The 18,676-nt window shown below is 38.1% G+C and overlaps 1 protein-coding gene across 1 annotated transcript in view; it reads left to right on the top strand.

Annotated features, from left to right (window-relative positions):
• The window catches only part of LOC128206686 (sodium-dependent glucose transporter 1A-like), a 30,269-nt gene extending 12,820 nt beyond the window's left edge, over positions 1–17,449 (top strand). Inside the window, exons 3-7 of the mRNA XM_052909299.1 lie at positions 1,490–1,629; positions 3,402–3,531; positions 13,258–13,413; positions 14,680–14,841; positions 15,552–17,449. Coding sequence (XP_052765259.1) covers positions 1,490–1,629; positions 3,402–3,531; positions 13,258–13,413; positions 14,680–14,841; positions 15,552–16,387 — 1,424 coding nt within the window. The 3' untranslated portion in view covers positions 16,388–17,449. The remainder of the gene's footprint in view (positions 1–1,489; positions 1,630–3,401; positions 3,532–13,257; positions 13,414–14,679; positions 14,842–15,551) is intronic.
• The last annotated feature ends 1,227 nt before the right edge of the window (positions 17,450–18,676 follow it).

Raw genomic sequence — 18,676 nt, 5'->3', positions numbered from 1 at the left:
TAAAGCACCTTAAGTCATATCATAACATTTTCTTAAGTTAAGTATCTCAATCATCATTTGCTATAATTACTTCATTATATCAGAAATAATTTATAATCATTGATCTGATTCAAAATGTATACTTTCATGGAAAAATCACTTATACCTTTTTTATTTAGGAAATTGACTTTTAGTTAAGAAATGTTTTATGATACCTGAATGGGAATAACAACTTTTGACTGACACTATTGACCCAGGTTAACCTTTCAGTGATCAGCTGCAATGGCCAGAAAATGTTGATTATTTTTTCTCTAGAGACTTTTTATTATTTTTATCATTTCCAAGGAATCAGTCAGATAGTCTATTAAAAGTTTGGGTTGGTGAGACTATATCAGCACTTTCTACACAGAAGCCTTTAGGATTGTCAATCAAAACTGGTTCTCCAGAAGAACCAATGTCAGTCTTTAAACTTGGTTTTTGTCATAGTCGCAGGCCCCAATTTCTTGAAAATTCTTAAGCTTAACATGCTTAAGTAGCTTATATCAATTAGGCAAAGTACATTCTTTGGAATTGGATTAATAAAAAAAAGTTTAGTGTGATTATCATAATGATAATTTCCATCTAAAACATAAAAAATTACTTAAAGAAATAAATATTACGCAAATTATTGAAAGACAACTACAGTGAGCTTAGCTTAATCCTGTTTTAAGAGACTAGAGAAGTTTTGGGAAGTTTGGGCCAGGTGATGATGTTCTAATTAATCTAATGGTGTATTGTTACACATATGGATTTAAGTTTTAATTATTATAAACAGCAATGAGACTGTCTCTTGTTAGTCGTTATCTAGTCAGCCACAGAAAGGTTTGATAGATTTTTGTTTTCAATTTTTGAGAACACTTTCTATAATCATGGTTTTAATCACTTGTTTCAATTTTCTTTCCTGGAATGGCATTTATCAGCAGAAAACAATATGTTTTTTCAAATTATAAAAAAAATGCAATATGGATTTTGGCATATTGTTGAAGTCTTTCCAGGAACCATAACTCTGGATTCAGTATTTTTAGTTATTGCCCGTTGTTAATTTTCATACTTAACTTTTGTCCTTAACATAACATGAAAAGTTTATACTATTCGCAGGGTTCTAAAAAAATTTGGTTGAACTATCATATATAGTAAATTAACTGACCATTTTTTAAGTTTATATATAATTAAATATAAGAATTTTAGTGGTCAAACAGGAACCTGTTAAATAAGATATATTTTTCCTAAGCTTAACTCTTTTAAGAGAACTCAGGGGACATTGGTTTGGTTACTGCAAAATCAATGTGATAAATGTCCTAACAATATTTTTATTGAAGCGCAATTTACATCAAAAACAGGGTTATGCCTGATATTTACAAACTAAACCTTACAATCCTCATTGAAAGTGTGCCGAGGTGATCAAACCAGTGGGTTTACTTGTTAGTGATGAATTGTTATGCAGCCATAGTCATTCAAGCTTGTTTTACAGACCTGCCATCCACTGTGCCAGATGATGAAGAGGCAGTTGACTACAAAAAATTAGATCTCTGTCATCGACTCCGAGTTGATCATCTCTTCAGGAGACGATTTATCCATTCATTTTGGCTGTTCTGGTCATGTTTTGGACTGGTAAATTATTGTTTAAACTTATTTGTCATGAATGTTTTTTGGAGGCTATATTGGGAGGATAACTTATACAAGTTAAATTGTGCCATTTGTCCAGAACCTATGGAGGGAAAAAGTTGATGCATACTAACAGAATTGAACAGACATCCACAAAAGGTTTTTGCCTGTGGCTTGTCCATCACCCGGGTAACAGACTCAAGTTCCATCACCCAGGTAACAGACTCAAGTTCCACCACCCAGGTAACAGACTTAAGTTCCATCACCCAGGTAACAGACTCAAGTTCCATCACCCAGGTAACACTCTCAAGTTCCATCACCCAGGTAACAGACTAAAGTTCCATCAGCCAGGTAACAGACTCAAGTTCCATCACCCAGGTAACAAACTAAAGTTTCATCAGCCAGGTAACAGACTCAAGTTCCATCAGCCAGGTACCAGACTCAAGTTCCATCAGCCAGGTAACAGACTCAAGTTCCATCACCCAGGTAACAGACTAGAGTTCCATCAGCCAGGTAACAGACTCAAGTTCCATCACCCAGGTAACAGACTCAAGTTCCACCACCCAGGTAACAGACTCAAGTTAATTCAGCCAGGTAACAGACTCAAGTTCCATCAGCCAGGTAACAGACTCAAGTTCCATCAGCCAGGTAACAGACTCAAGTTCCATCAGCCAAGTAACAGACTCAAGTTCCATCAGCCAGGTAACAGACTCAAGTTAATTCAGCCAGGTAACCTACTCAATTTCCATCACCCAGGTAACAGACTCAAGTTCCATCAGCCAGGTAACAGACTCAAGTTCCATCACCCAGGTAACAGACTCAAGTTCCACCACCCAGGTAACAGACTCAAGTTAATTCAGCCAGGTAACAGATTCAAGTTCTATCAGCCAGGTAACAGACTCAATATCCATCAGCCAGGTAACAGACTCAAGTTCCATCAGCCAAGTAACAGACTCAAGTTCCATCAGCCAGGTAACAGACTCAAGTTAAGTCAGCCAGGTAACATACTGAAGTTCCATCAGCCAGGTAACATAGTCAAGTTCCATCAGCCAGGTAACAGACTCAAGTTCCATCACCCAGGTAACAGACTCAAGTTCCATCAGCCAGGTAACAGACTCAAGTTCCACCACCCAGGTAACAGACTCAAGTTAATTCAGCCAGGTAACAGACTCAAGTTCCATCAGCCAGGTAACAGACTCAAGTTCCATCACCCAGGTAACAGACTCAAGTTCATTCAGCCAGGTAACAGACTCAAGTTCCACCACCCAGGTAACAGACTCAAGTTCCATCACCCAGGTAACAGACTCAAGTTCCATCACCCAGGTAACATTCTCAAGTTCCACCACCCAGGTAACATACTAAAGTTCCATCAGCCAGGTAACAGACTCAAGTTCCATCACCCAGGTAACAGACTCAAGTTCCATCACCCAGGTAACATACTCAAGTTCCACCACCCAGGTAACATACTAAAGTTCCATCACCCAGGTAACATACTCAAGTTCCATCACCCAGGTAACATACTAAAGTTCCATCACCCAGGTAACAGACTCAAGTTCCATCACCCAGGTAACAGACTCAAGTTCCATCACCCAGGTAACATACTCAAGTTCCACCACCCAGGTAACATACTAAAGTTCCATCAGCCAGGTAACAGATTTATATTCCATCACCTAGGTAACAGACTCAAGTTCCTTCACCCAGGTAACAGATTCAAGTGTGAGTCATATCAGCTTAGAGCATCTTTAACTGATAACTAAAACATTTTTTTTTTCTGACAGGGCTGGATGGTTGGACTGTATGGTCCGTCCTTTGCTGATTTGCGCCAGATTGTCAACCAGGACCTTGAAGCTGGTTCCTGGCTTTTCACCACTGCTGGTATTGGCTACCTGGTTGGCTCCTTGCTTGGAGGTATGTGTTTGATGTAGTGCTTTCAACTTTTTAGCTCGACTATTCGAAGAATATGGAGAGGAAAACTACTCACCCAAGCGTTGGCTTCGGCGTTGGCGTCGGCGTCACACCTTGGTTAAGGTTTTGCATGTAAGCAACTTTAAGTCATTATCTAAGTAAACACATCATGTATAGCATTGAAACTTTAAATATGTATTCCTAACTATCTAACCTACTAAATTAATGAAGTTAGATAACTCTACTTTGTATTTAATGCAAATAAAGGGCCTTTATTATTTGACTAAGAAATTCTGGTTAAAATTTTGCATGTAAGCACATATAGGTTAATTTCCCAGCATTTACTTGATGTATTGCATTAAGACTTTATACAATGGTACGCAACCATCCAACCTACTTAATTAACCAAGTTAGATAACTCTAGTTTGCATTTAATGCAAATAATGGGCCTTTATTATTTGACTTAGAAATTCTGGTTAAGGTTTTGCATGTAAGCACACATAGGTTAATTTCTCAGCAACTACTTGATCTATTGCATTAAGACTTTAGACAATGGTACTCAACCATCAAACCTACTTAATTTATCAAGTTAGATAACTCTAGTTTGCATTTAATGCAAATAATTGCCCTTTATTATTCAACTTAAAAATTCTGGTTAAGGTTTAGCATGTAACCACATTTAAGTCAATATCTCAGCAAATACATCATGTATTTCATTGAAACTTCAGATATGTATTCCCAACTATCTAACCTACTAATTTAATGAAGTTAGGTAACACTTTTGGAATATAATGCAAATTATGGGCCTTTATTATTTGACTTAGAAATTCTGGTTTATGTTTTGCATGTAAGCACACATAGGTTAATATCTCAGCAACTCCTTGATGTATTGCATTGAGACTTTATACAATGGTACTCAACTATCCAATCTACTTAAATAACCAAGTAAGATATCTCTATGGCACCACTAGTTTGCATTTAATTCAAATTATGGCCCTTTTTTATTCATTTTTTAAATTCAAATACATCATGTATTGCATTGAAACTTCAAACACAGGCTCCCAACCATTCAACCTTCTTAATTAATCAGGAAAGATAACTCTATCTTGCATATTATTTAATTTTTGCCCCTTTATTATGCGACTTAGAAATTATGGTTAAAGTTTTGCATGTTAGCACATATATAGGTTAATATCTCAGCAACTACTTCATGTATTGCATTGAAACTTTATACAATGGTACTCAACCACCCAACATACTTGAATATCCAAGTTTGATAACTGTATTTTGCAAATAATGGCCCTTTATTATTGGACTTAGAAATTCTGGTTTAAATTTTGCTTGTAACCACATTTATGATAATATCTCAGCAAATACATCATGTATTGCATTGAAATCTTATCTAAGTTTACAGTGATCCATATTTTGCCAAAACTTTTCAATCCTTACACTGAAAAGCGGCGGAATAGTCGAGCGCGCTGTCTCTGTGACAGATCTTGTTTGTAAAAGAAATGATGTTATTTTGCCATTTTGAAAGAAGGCTTGGCTAGATTTTATGGACCAGTGCTCTTTTTGAAGGATGCATTGACTCAATTCAATGCATTTTTATATGCAAATGATCAAAATCAAATTAGTTGTTCATGATTTTCTGCATATTTACACAATTTCATTTCTTATCTGGAACTATTTTCAAACTTTATAAATCTTAAAGATAATGAGATTGAACACTGAAGTGAACTGAGTGAGTAACCTGTGATATTATTATCAGTGTGTGTATACCACGTGATAAATTGTGTCATAAAGGATAAACAGCTGGCGACTGACTAAACAGCTGGTGACAGACCAAAATGCAGCTTGGTGACAAACCAATCAGCAGGTGGTGACAGAATATATGTTGGTGACATTCTTAACTCCTGGTGACAGACTAAACAACTGTTGGAAGACCAATCAGCAGCTGGTGATAGACTAAAGAGCTGGTGAAAGACTAAAGAGCTGGTGACAGACAAACAACAGCTTGGTGACAGACTTGAGAATTGGTGACATACTAAACTCCTGATGACAGACTAAACAGCTGGTTGCAGACCAATCAGCAGCTGGTGATAGACTTAACAGCTGGAGACAGATTAAACAGTTTGTGACAGACCAAACATCAGCTTGGTCACAGACTCAACAACTGGTGACAAACTAAACTCCAGTTGACAGACTAAATAGCTAGTGGCTGACCAATCATCAGCTTGGTGACAGACAAATCAGCAGCTGGTGACACTGCCAGACCGATCAGAAGCTGGCGACAAACTAAACTCCTGGTGACAGACTAAACAGTTGGTGACAGAACAATCAGCAGCTTGGCGACAGACTTGAGAATTGGTGACATACTAAACCCCTGATGACATACTAAACAGCTGGTTGCAGACCAATCAGCAGCTGGTGATAGACTTAACAGCTGGAGACAGATTTAACAGCTGGTGAAAGACCGCTCAGAAGCTGGTGACAGACCGATCAGAAGCTGGTGACAGACCGATCAGCATCTGGTGACAGACTGATTAGCATCTGGTGACAGACCGATCAGCATCTGGTGACAGACTGATTAGCATCTGGTGACAGACCGATCAGAAGCTGGTGACAGACCGATCAGCAGCTGGTGACAGACCGATCAAAAGCTGTTGACAGACCGATTAGCATCTGGTGACAGACCAATCAGAAGCTGGTGACAGACCGATCAGAAGCTGTTGACAGACCGATCAGCATCTGATGACAGACTGATCAGAAGCTGTTGACAGACCGATCAGAAGCTGGTGACAGACAGATCAGAAGCTGCTGACAGACTGATCAGAAGCTGGTGACAGACCGATTAGAAGCTGCTGACAGCCCGATCAGAAGCTGGTGACAGACCGATCAGAAGCTGGTGACAGACCAAACAGCAGCTTGGTGAAACACTGAACAGCAGGTGACAGACAGATCAGAAGCTGTTGACAGACCGATCAGCATCTGGTGACAGACCGATCAGAAGCTGCTGACAGACCGATCAGAAGCTGCTGCCAGACCAATCAGCAGCTGGTGACAGACCAAACAGCAGCTTGGTGAAAGACTGAACAGCTGGTGACAGACAGATCAGAAGCTGGTGACAGACCAATCAGAAGCTGGTGACAGACCAAACAGCAGCTTGGTGAAAGACTGAACAGCTGGTGACAGGTCGATCAGAAGCTGGTGACAGACTGATCAGAAGCTGGTGACAGGCCGATCAGAAGCTGGTGACAGACCAAACAGCAGCTGGTATCAGATGGATCAGCAGCTGGTGACAGGTCGATCAGAAGCTGGTGACAGACGAAACAACAGCTGGTGACAGACCGTTCAGCAACCTGGTGACAGACCAATCAGAAGCTGTTGACAGACCGATCAGAAGCTGGTGACAGACCAATCAGCAGCTGGTGACAGACCAATCAGAAGCTGGTGACAGGCCAACCAATAGCTTGATGAAAGACTGATCAGCTGGTGACAGACCAATCAGAAGCTGTTGACAGACCGATCAGAAACTGGTGACAGACCAATCAGCAGCTGGTGACAGACCAATCAGAAGCTGGTGACAGGCCAACCAACAGCTTGATGAAAAACTGATCAGCTTGTGACTGACCGATCAGAAGCTGTTGACAGACCGATCAGAAGCTGGTGACAGACAGATCAGAAGCTGCTGACAGACCAATCAGAAGCTGGTGACAGGCCAACCAACAGCTTGATGAAAGACCGATCAGAAGCTGGTGACAGACCGATCAGAAGCTGGTATAAGACCAAACAGCAGCTTGGAGAGAAACTGTACAGCAGGTGACAGACAGATCAGAAGCTGTTGACAGACCGATCAGAAGCTGGTGACAGACCAGTCAGAAGCTGGTGACAAACCAAACAGCAGCTTGGTGAAACACTGTACAGCAGGTGACAGACAGATCAGAAGCTGTTGACAGACCAATCAGCATCTGGTGACAGACCGATCAGACACTGCTGACAGACCAATCAGAAGCTGCTGACAGACCGATCAGCAGCTGGTGACAGACCAAACAGTAGCTTGGTGAAAGACTGAACAGCTGGTGACAGACAGATCAGAAGCTGGTGACAGACCGATCAGCATCTGGTGACAGACCGATGAGAAGCTGCTTAAAGACCGATCAGAAGCAGCTGGCAGACCGATCAGCAGCTGATGACAGATCAAACAGTAGCTTGGTGAAAGACTGAACAGCTGGTGACAGACCGATCAGAAGCTGTTGACAGACCGATCAGCATCAGGTGACAGACCGATCAGAAGCTGGTGACAAACAGATTAGAAGCTGGTGACAGACCGATCAGCATTTGGTGCCAGACATATCAGAAGCTGGTGACAGACCGATCAGAAGCTGGTGACAGACCGATCAGAAGCTTGTGACAGACCAAACAGCAGCTTGGTGAAAGACTGAACAGCTGGTGACAGACAGATCAGAAGCTGGTGACAGACCGATCAGCATTTCGTGCCAGACAGATCAGAAGCTGGTGACAGACCGATCAGAAGCTGGTGACATACCAAATAGCAGCTTGATGAAAGACTGTACAGCTGGTGACAGACCAATCAGAAGCTGGTGACAGACCGATCAGAAGCTGGTGACAGACTGATCAGAAGCTGGTGACAGGCCGATCAGAAGCTGGTGACAGACCAAACAGCAGCTGGTAACAGACCGATCAGAAGCTGGTGACAGACCGATCAGCAGCTGGTGACAGGTCGATCAGAAGTTGGTGACAGATGAAACAACAGCTGGTGACAGACCGTTCAGCAACCTGGTGACAGACCTATCAGAAGCTGTTAACAGACCGATCAGAAGCTGGTGACAGACCAATCAGCAGCTGGCGACAGACCAATCAGAAGCTGGTGACAGGCCAACCAACAGCTTGATGAAAGACTGATCAGCTGGTGACAGACCAATCAGAAGCTGGTGACAGACCTATCATAAGCTGGTGACAGACCAATCAGCAGCTGGTGAGAGGCCAAAAAGTTAGTGAAATACTAAACAGCTGGTGACAGACCAATCAGCATCTGGTGACAGACTAAACTGCTTGTGACAGATCAAACAGCAGCTTGGTGACAGACTGATCAGAAGCTGGTGACAAACTTAACTCCTGGTGACAGACTAAACAGCTGGTGGCAGACCAATCAGCAGCTGGTGATAGAGTAAACAGCTGGTAAAAGACTAAACAGCTGGTATCAGATCAAACAGCAGCTTGGTGACAGACCAATCAGCAGCTGGTGACATACCAAACAGTGTAATGCATCAAGAACATTATAACTTCATGGAAGAATATCCATAATGGTCAGAATTATATAATGATTTTCATGGGGATTTATCGTCCTTGAAATGTTTGTTGATAATTACAAGGATGACAAAATTAATGCATAGCATCTAGTTGGCGCAATAAATCAGAAGAAAAACGTGCATGTAGATAACCAGGTTATTTTTTCAAAGATAACATGGCGGGCATTAGTGACTTTTTGGTGCAATTTATTGCCTTCTAATGGCTGTTTCCCATAGCTAAAAAATGTCCATTTTGTGGGGTTTTTTCCGAATTTGATAAATGTAGACTACATTTATAAATAAAAAAGCAATACATTTCTTGAAAATAAACACATTTTTACTTGACAATACTAACTCTTTCACACGTTATGTATGCATAAAAAAGAAATAATGTATATTTGACATTATATTAGCTATTATTGCCTGATTTTGTATTTTTCTCAAAGTCAGCATTTTTCCCAATTTGCAAGGAACAGGCGGTAAAAAATAATTAAAAAATAATCACGTATGTCCGAAGGACATTATGGTTGATAATATTGTTACAATAGTTTAAGCCCGGAATTATAGATATTCTGGTTTTCCCCAAAAAAATTATACCAAAAATATACATACGTTTAACTTCAGAAATAATCGAGTCAATGGTCTAATACATGAATTTCAATAGCATGAAATTCACCTTTTATTTGTACCGGCATGTTATGTGAATCGCGGGCTTTATATAGACTTTATCAGCCTTACTGATGATAGCTTGTTTCTGGTCCATATCTTAGTGATACAAGGTCAGATTGAAAATGATTTCGTATTTCAACATTTGGGGTCAAATTCAATGATTCATCTAGTTACATGATTATTTAATATAGGTAACACAAATAGTTCTTAGTACTTGTTAATACAGTTTTAATGAAATTACATGAATAAGTGTTTGTTAATTGAAAGTGTTCTACAAGTTGCACTGATTGATACTTTGATCACTCTGCCAAGCATTATCATTATGTGCAACAAGTTAAATATTTTGATATACAGTGGGCACAAATGTGATATTATATTTAAAGCATGTGTTTTCTCTTTAAAAGCAGTGAAACTGTCGCTGCTATATGAAAAACGAGTACCATGGAGAACCGATAAAATGTACAAGCAGAATTTGTGCGATAAATGTACTAACAATATCATTGAGCTGCCATTTATACCCAAAATAAGATTTAGCAACTAGAATTTTACGTTCTTAAGAGGGCTTATAAGTGTCAGCCTTCTTTAAGTGACCCCCTACCCCTCAAATCAGTGTACAGTACACAATTTGTGTTTATTGCCTCTGCGATGTATCAGATTTCAATTCTATATGTTCTGCTGTGCAGTACTGAAGGTTTTATTATAGAAGTGAATAAAACATCTTGTCTTATAGACAAGGACATCTCTTATGTTGTAAGTTGACTGCCCAACTTTTACATGTAAGTAATTTTGTTGTAAAAAGACAAAGTTTTTCGTCATTTCTTCAACAATTTATTATTTTGTCTACTGAATTTCCTTTTTCTGATGCGTTCTTTTTGTTTTATATTTTTTGTATTTTACAAGGGATGTGATTTGTTCGCTGACTTGTGGTTGTCAATGGACTCAAAAAGGGTTTTATTTTTTATGGGGTTAGAGCCTAATAGAGGTGCTGATTAAAAACTTAACTGGTGGTTTTGGGTAACTTCTAAAAATGCTTTTTTTTGCTTCTTGAGGAGAGGGCATTGCTCGTTCGACCCCAATTGGGAGCCTATAAAAGCAGCCCCAAAAGCCCAACAAATTGGTTTCAGCCATTCGCATTTGGATGTGAGGTCAATCAAATTTAAGTTAATGTTCCTTCATTGTTTTTCATTTTATCTAGTTGCCGAAATCATTGAAAGCTTGCATGTTCATTTTACTTTTCAGTGAAGTTTTACGATGGTTTTCGAAGGATGTGTTTTTTCTCCTTCATTAGGCCACACCAAATTGATATTTCGTTCCGCGGATTTACCGCTCCTATTTTTTTGAAAATGTAAAAAAAATTTTTTTTATTTTTTTTGTGCGCCCGCACCTTCATTTTGATCGCCAAGCAGATTTTTTTCAGGTAATAATTTATTAAAAGGTTAAAAATAATCAAGTATAATTTTTCTACGCTAGTTTTCGTGTTTTTATAAATGGAAGTTACCGATGCGTAGTGTTTTTATACTGTATATCGATCGGTTTAGCATGGGTTTCAATAAATTCAATCAAAATGGCGGCTTCCGGTATAAACAATGTGGCTCGAATACAATGTGGCTCGAATTTTGGAAATTAAATCTTATTTTTGACAATAAATATGTTTTGAGCATGCTTGAAGTCATTGTTGATCGTTGCATGCACTAAAGGATCATTATTTAAAGCAATCATTATGCAATAAAGCATGTGTATCTGAGACTGGTAGCGATTTTATTGCGTAATTAGTGACTCGTTTTGAATGGAAATCGGACAGGTCAACTTAACTGTAACATGAGTTATTGTTTGGTCCAAATTGATGTATCAAGCTCATTTTTGATCAAATTCTGACAAAACAACAGTTTTGAACAAATATTTTTTCACAAATAGCGATATAAACACTGGTCTGGATATACCTCAACATAAGTAAGCCTAAGTTTATCACCTTATATTTTGTTTTTATTTGCAGCATAATCTGGGATTGTAATGCACTTGTCAATTGTAACCACTGCCCCGCCCACCCCTCGCCCTTGTTCCAGGAGTATACCGGGGACAACAGAGACAATTGGCTGTGTTTTGACCTTTCAGGTGGCCCTGCAGTGCCTAGTGAATGTGGTTTTGTCTTCATATTGAAAATAGTCGGGAATGGGCCTCACATAGGTATTCGGGGTTGCGGGGCCATTTGGCAGGGATTTTACCAGCAGTGTGTCCCTGCAGGTCGGGTATTTTACCGGGTTTTGAGAGACCGGAAGTCAAAGTCCCCACTATTCCGGACTTAGGGGGGGGGGGGCATATACAATTGGCTGGTGCATAAAAACATCTAAATAATAAAAAAAAGTACTCTGAAAAATACCCTTGTTCTTTTTGTTTTAATAAGCACATGTCATTGCATTTCCTGTGACAATAAAAACAAAATTTAGTCAATGTTATATGGAGTCTGATGTTTGATGATGCCTGTGTAAGTGATCATTTTTTACAAATCCAAAATCAATCCTAAGTTATGTCTAAATACAGTTGCATAATTATGATGTTAAACTGATTCAGGTAGATTTATTTTAGTCGTTTCAAACTTTTTACTAAAAGCAGGGTTATTTACTATTATGAATGATCGTCATATTAAAGTACGTTTTAATTATATAAGAAATTAGATTTATCCATATAATGTTTGTACTAAACACGGATGAATAGTATGTTTTCTGACATTTTCCCAATGTCCATTAGAGGTGCAGTTCAAGATGGCATTACAATGGGTTTTAGGGCAATTATTTTGAACAATCTTTCTTATTTATATTGAATATAAGGAAAAATATATTTTTCTCTCTTCGCTCGCTTCGGTTTTTATGAAAACTGACAAACTTTTATTTTTATTTTTTTTTGCTCGCTCGCTCCAATTTTTTTTGGCAAAAATCCGAGGAACTAAACATTAATTTGGTGTGGCCTTAACATGTTTTTGAACGTAAACTTCTTAATCTACATATAATAATCAATAATGTTTACCTTTTACCAAAGCTTCATAAAAAAATCTAAGGTCTGCCAGTGCTTGTCCTAGAAGCAAAAAGATAAGGACCCCTATGATTTCAGGAATGTTAAGCAGTATGTAGTTTGTGTGTAGCTGCATCTTGTAAGTCAAGAGTGATGACCCTTGACTTATGTTTAAGAAATAACCATAGCATGCATTATTTTTTCATGTGAAACTCCATAATAGTGTGAGCTACTGTCATGAAGGTTTATCAGAATGGTAAGTTGTGCACCAGAGATTCTGTTAAATGTGATGAAGCCCAGATACAGCATAGTTACTGACCCTTGTTTAAATTATTACAAAGCGGTGTTTGGTGAAAATTTTCTTTTGAACATTTATGGATGAAATCATTTCAATTTTTATTTTGGTGAAACGGTTTTACAGTTTTTATTTCAGCAAACATTTGAGGACTAAAGCCACATAGTATTGACACTATTCTTTTTATACAATAATAGTTATGAAAATAAAGGGATGATATATTGTGTAAAAAACTAATATCTAATGTGTTTTGGGAATCAATACCATTGTGCCTACATGTTTGTTTGTTAAAAGTTTGCTGTATAATCTATTATGTCTCTGACAATGACTGACCCAACATTCCAGAAATGCTCTCTAGGATTTTAGCATCTGTTTGCAATGCTCATGTTGTAAGAAATCCTTTAAAGAAAGAGATGTTAGTTGTAATGGGACCATATTTCCATGTTTCAGGGATCCTATTTGACCGCTTCAACAAGCTGCTGATCATAGGGGTTTCCTGCGTCACAATGGCGGTGTTCACTGGGTTCCAGCCGTGGTGTAGATCATACCCACTCATGCTTGCACTACGATTCCTGTCAGGCCTCGGAGGAGGGGGCCTTGATACTGGTAAATTCTATACTAAAAGTGTAGTTCGATATTCTAAGGTAGACTGTGCTTTTCAAGATAAAAGACAGGTTAATTTCAAACATTTTGTTGCAATGGCTTCTCATTTGGCATATAAAAGTTTTAAAGCTGCACTCTCACAGATTTACCGCTTGACAGCTTTTTATTTTTGTCTCGGAATGAGAAGATTTTAATGGTAAGTATCTGCAAGCCACTGATATAAAAATATATGACTGCTGAAAAAAGATCAGGCACAAATTTCTCGAAACTTTTAAGTCTCTTATAACAGGATTAGGCTAATCTCACTATTTTTGTTGTTCTATAGAATATGTTATATTTACTTCTTTAAGAATTTTAGAAATTATGTATGAATAACCTGTATGATTATCAGAATATACCATTTTTATGCCCCCGAAGGTGGGCATATTAAAATCGCACCGTCCGTCTGTCCGTGTGTCCAGCTCAATAACTCGTGTCTGGGCTGTAATTTTCCCTTGTATGGACAGATTTTAAAATAACTTGCCACATGTGTTCCACATACAAAGACGATGCGTCACATGCAAGACCCGTGTTCCTATCTCTAAGGTCAAGATCACACTTAGTGTTTATTCACAATGGAATGCTGAATATAAGGTCATAAGAGTATAGGTTGTCAAATATGGGTGGTATGTTTTATGTTCAGAGGCAATTTAAAATAACGTGCCATATATATTTGACATGTAAAGGCAAGATCAACTTTTCATGTACTGACCTTGTTCATAGGTCAATGTCACATTCGGGGGCATTTGTCACATATTGTGACAGCTCTTGTTTAAAGCTGCAGCAATGATATTTTGACCATGTGTACAGATTTGCAAATTAACATCAATGTTGTCCTCGGATGACCTTAACTTTGACTTTTGACCAACTTTTTTTATTTTTAGAGCTACAGAAATTTTGACAATGAATACAGTTTTGAATGCATTTTTTTCGTCAGATGACCTTTACTTGGCATATATTAAAATAAAATAGTTAATGCAACTAATCTGCTTACAACACTTTCTGTCCTCAGATGTTGAACGTGCAACGTTTTCAGGTAATCCAAACACAAAACGTGAACTATATGTTTGTTGCCTTTTACCCATATATACATGCTCTGGATTGAAAATGATCACAAGAGCCATGCCAGTAGAGCATAGGCCCTTTTTGGCCTCTTCTTTTTAAGTTTTCAGATAATGCTCATCCTGAAAATATTTCCACTGACAACATAATTCTTATTTCTTCTACCAGGTGCCAATGCTGACATGGTCTCTATTTGGGATGAGGAAGGTCGGCCTTACATGCAGGCGATGCACGCATCGTTTGGGGCTGGTGGTATCGTCGCACCACTTGTGATAGAGCCATTTCTCTCGGAAAAGATACTGGAAAATGTCACCAATGGCAATACTTCAGGTTAACATCTTTTGTCGAAGAAAACAGTCAGTGTTACAACCTTGATGTTGGTTTTGTTAGTGTCAATGCTCTTGTACAATTTGCCCACAGTGGAAAACATTCTAATTTTAAATTAGATGAATTTTTCTACTGAAAGAATAATATACAATCATTTATGTTAATTCTGCTGTGCTCTTGGGATCTATAGCAAATTTTGCTGATTTAAAGGTAACACAGTTCATGTGGTCATTCTCTTCCATACTTTTTTCATTTTAACCTATAAGAACAGTCATTTTTGATTGCATAGCTTCGTTTCACGAAAAGTGTTCAGGGATGTGATTTGTACGTGGATCTGATTGCTCCAGGGTCCATTTTTTATGAAACCCGTGAATCTGGAAAAAAATGGGGTGGGGGGGTACAAGTCTCTGAGCTTTTTACCCGTTACTGCCTGGGTTACATCTAGAGCCAATGCTACACATCTTCTTATTGGTTCAAGCCTTTCATCTAGTCCAATCAAATGGCTTTTGATACTGAGAAGCCAAAACAATACACACTTTATGTATTTTGTAACAGAATGGAAAAAACAATCAAGTGGCGTCAGCCTTTAGCGGCCCAAAAACCCTTCCCTGAAATGCCTACCAGGTCAATCATATCCCTGAAGTTGATGTCATAGATGATGTGCAATGAAACTGTACACATTTGCAGTTCTCATAACTATGTATCAATTACAGAGCTAGTGACAGTGTATGGAGAGACCAACATCCACTCTGCCTTTCTGATAAGCCTTGCTGTTATCCTCACTGGCGCTCTACCATTCTTCTATATGTACTTCCGAATCTGCTGCTGCGGCATCAGTCACAAGATGGCGGCCAAGAAAATTGACCATAAACGTCCTGCGAAATTACCGGTGGGATTAAAGATTGCATTGTGCATTCTTTTGTGTGCATGTATGATGTCTTATTGTGCTGTTGAGGACACATTTGCAGGTTTTCTAGCCACCTTTTGTGTAGACTATTTACAGTGGGATAAAAGTACAAGCAGCTATGCTACCAGCCTTTACTGGGGCGCTTTTACTGTAGGTAGATTTACAGGAATTATTTTGATTAGGTTTTTAAGACCAGTACAATTACTTTGTGGGTATTTGATATGCCTGATTCTGGCATTCATCGGCTTGTTCATAGCATCTATAACCATGACTGAACCAGCTGTCTGGGTGTTTATACCGGCACCTGGATTTTTTATGTCTGTTATTTTCCCATGTATATTTACTTGGACCGAAGAAAGTATTCTCGAAGTGACAGGAAAGATATCCTCAATGTTTCTCATATCAGCCTCCACAGGGACGCTCTTGAACCCGCTATTCGTCGGATATTTAATGAAAAACATTGCGCCTATATCTTTCCTTTACGTTTTATTGGTAGAAAGTTTCCTTTGTTTTTCACTGTTTATAGTAATTTATTGTCTACTCAAAGTTTACATTAAGACAGGCTCAAGATCTCAGACCTTCGAGATAGTTATTCCTCCTCCAGAGGAAATGACAACACTCAGGGTTCAAGAAAATTCATAACAAAAATATTCCTTTTTTTGTGTCCTGCGAAGGAAATGACAACACTTACTGTTCAAGAAAATCCATAACAAAACTATTCCCTTTTTTGTGACCTTGAAAGGTTTTTATATGATTTACTATTATGTAAATGACTGCATATACAGGTATATGGGTGATACATTTGTTCAGGTTTTGATACACAATGCTATTCTGTATTTTTAGATGACATAAAACATATCTTTGTGAAAAGTACACAATTGAATTATGATTGAAATTGTGGTATAATGCAGAGGCATATCGTTACCTAATGTCTCGGTAATAGGGATTCAGCTGCAGATTACTATGAGTTCATTGCACACTGCTCTTATGGGCGATCAATCGCACTCTTCTGACTTCTTTGGATTGAATGTTTGATGTAATGAAATAGTTTCTGAGTTTTATAAGCAGAAGGATTTTTTGTGGTGTAAATAAATTATTTAACATGATGCAAAATATGGTGCTTAATATTCATCAGTGTTTTTTTCAACATTTTTTTTTCTTTATTCACAACCCAAAAAGTATATTTTTGTACTAATTTATCCAAAAAGAGAACAACACTTATTAAATAACAACAAGTCAAGTAGTACAAACATGTTAAGATGAGCAGTTTTATTCTCTTTAATTTTGCTCTAATTCTTTGTTTGATATACAATAAATGGTAAATAAACATATCTAAGCATTTCATTGCTTGGGCCCTTGGCCCAATTCACACAAAATGAAAAATCAATGTGTATGTCTTTGAAAGAAAGTTTCAATTTCACCATTTATTGGGTTTTGTTAACTATATTTGTATTGAACACTTTGTTTAAGGTTACACAGAATCTTATTTACCACCTTTGTGATTTGATTGGAACATGTAGGGTAATTATTATTTTTATCACATGAATAGCTATACTAAAGATTTGAAGAACATTCTCATTAGACCGTTGGCTACAGTACACCCTTCACCAAGAAATTATGCTATGACAGTCACTGGTTAAGATAATACATTGTTTAAGTGTTAGACAGCACTAATTCGTCACATAATGTCATTTATCAAATTCATATACAGAAGTGTGAATAGTTTAAACTCTTGATATCAGAAATGTATACGAGTCAGCAGTGTTGTATACCAATGATTGAGCAGTTTTGTGTAGGACTTATGAAGTATACATAGGGTTGTTTCTTGTAGATTTGTATGTAATACTTCAATGTACATATATAGCAAAATATTTTCTCACACCAGACTCCATACCAAATTGCCTTCTGAAACATAAAGTTAATATCAGGAGATCTCCTGCAGCTTGTCAACTACACGGTTGTTTTTCTTAACTTGACATGATTTTGATTGGTTGTTTTGCAACCAACCAGGTATTGCGTAACCTCAGTTCATGTCCTTATGGCCAAGTGCCTCTTACACATGGCCCTATCCCATAATTCAGCACGGTATTAAGAATGTGGTGCGATGAACTCGCTTCCATATGCTTACGCAGATCATCCATACAATAATGCCTTACAACAAGTACTTACCCCATACAACCCACATTCCTTTATGGCCCCTGTTGGCAGGAAGTTGTGCTGTCTCTTACCCCTAAACACATGAACTCCTACTTGACATCTATTGGATCTTTACATGTTAAATGTTTAAATATATTTAATAGTGTTAAATATTTATATATAATCCTGTAGTATGTATCCATTATCAATATTTTTACTCTCATGTAAAACATGCTATCATGGGTATTGCATAAAATCATCATAATTGTAATATAAATTAAACCTACAAGCCCTCCTGCCCTTGGCTAGCAGTAACGCGTGTTTGGCGTTAGATCATCGCTGGCTATCAGCGGTTTTGCTAATACTTGCAAAATCATAAACTTCCTACTCTGCTTTCGGCGTTGATGCCCCTTTACTCTGCACCATCAAAGGCTACGAAAGGCCATCCATGGGGGCAGCATCCGAGTCAGCAATTCTACCATATGCCATGACCTTGTCGGATACCAACCCGAGAAAAGACGTACTTCCTAATGCAACATGGAGATGGGGTTGCCCGTTTGCAGCCTACTAATATTGTGGTACCCCTTTTTAAGTGCTACTTCTTGTTTAAATAAGCATGCCAACAACAAATAGGCAGTGTATAAACACTACATTTTAAAGCAAAACACATAATTTCAATCGCATAATTAGTATTTAACAAGACAATATCTATTTTTTTGGTTCTACAAAATATTCATTGCTCACATTCACATCTTCCATTCATATTCAATACACTTCTCCCCTGTTGCTGCCCTA

The sequence above is a fragment of the Mya arenaria genome, chromosome 10 (genome assembly GCF_026914265.1).
Source record: "Mya arenaria isolate MELC-2E11 chromosome 10, ASM2691426v1".
Lineage (NCBI taxonomy): Eukaryota > Metazoa > Mollusca > Bivalvia > Myida > Myidae > Mya > Mya arenaria.
Note: the sequence above shows the minus strand (reverse complement) of the source record. Positions and strands in the feature narration are given on the sequence as shown.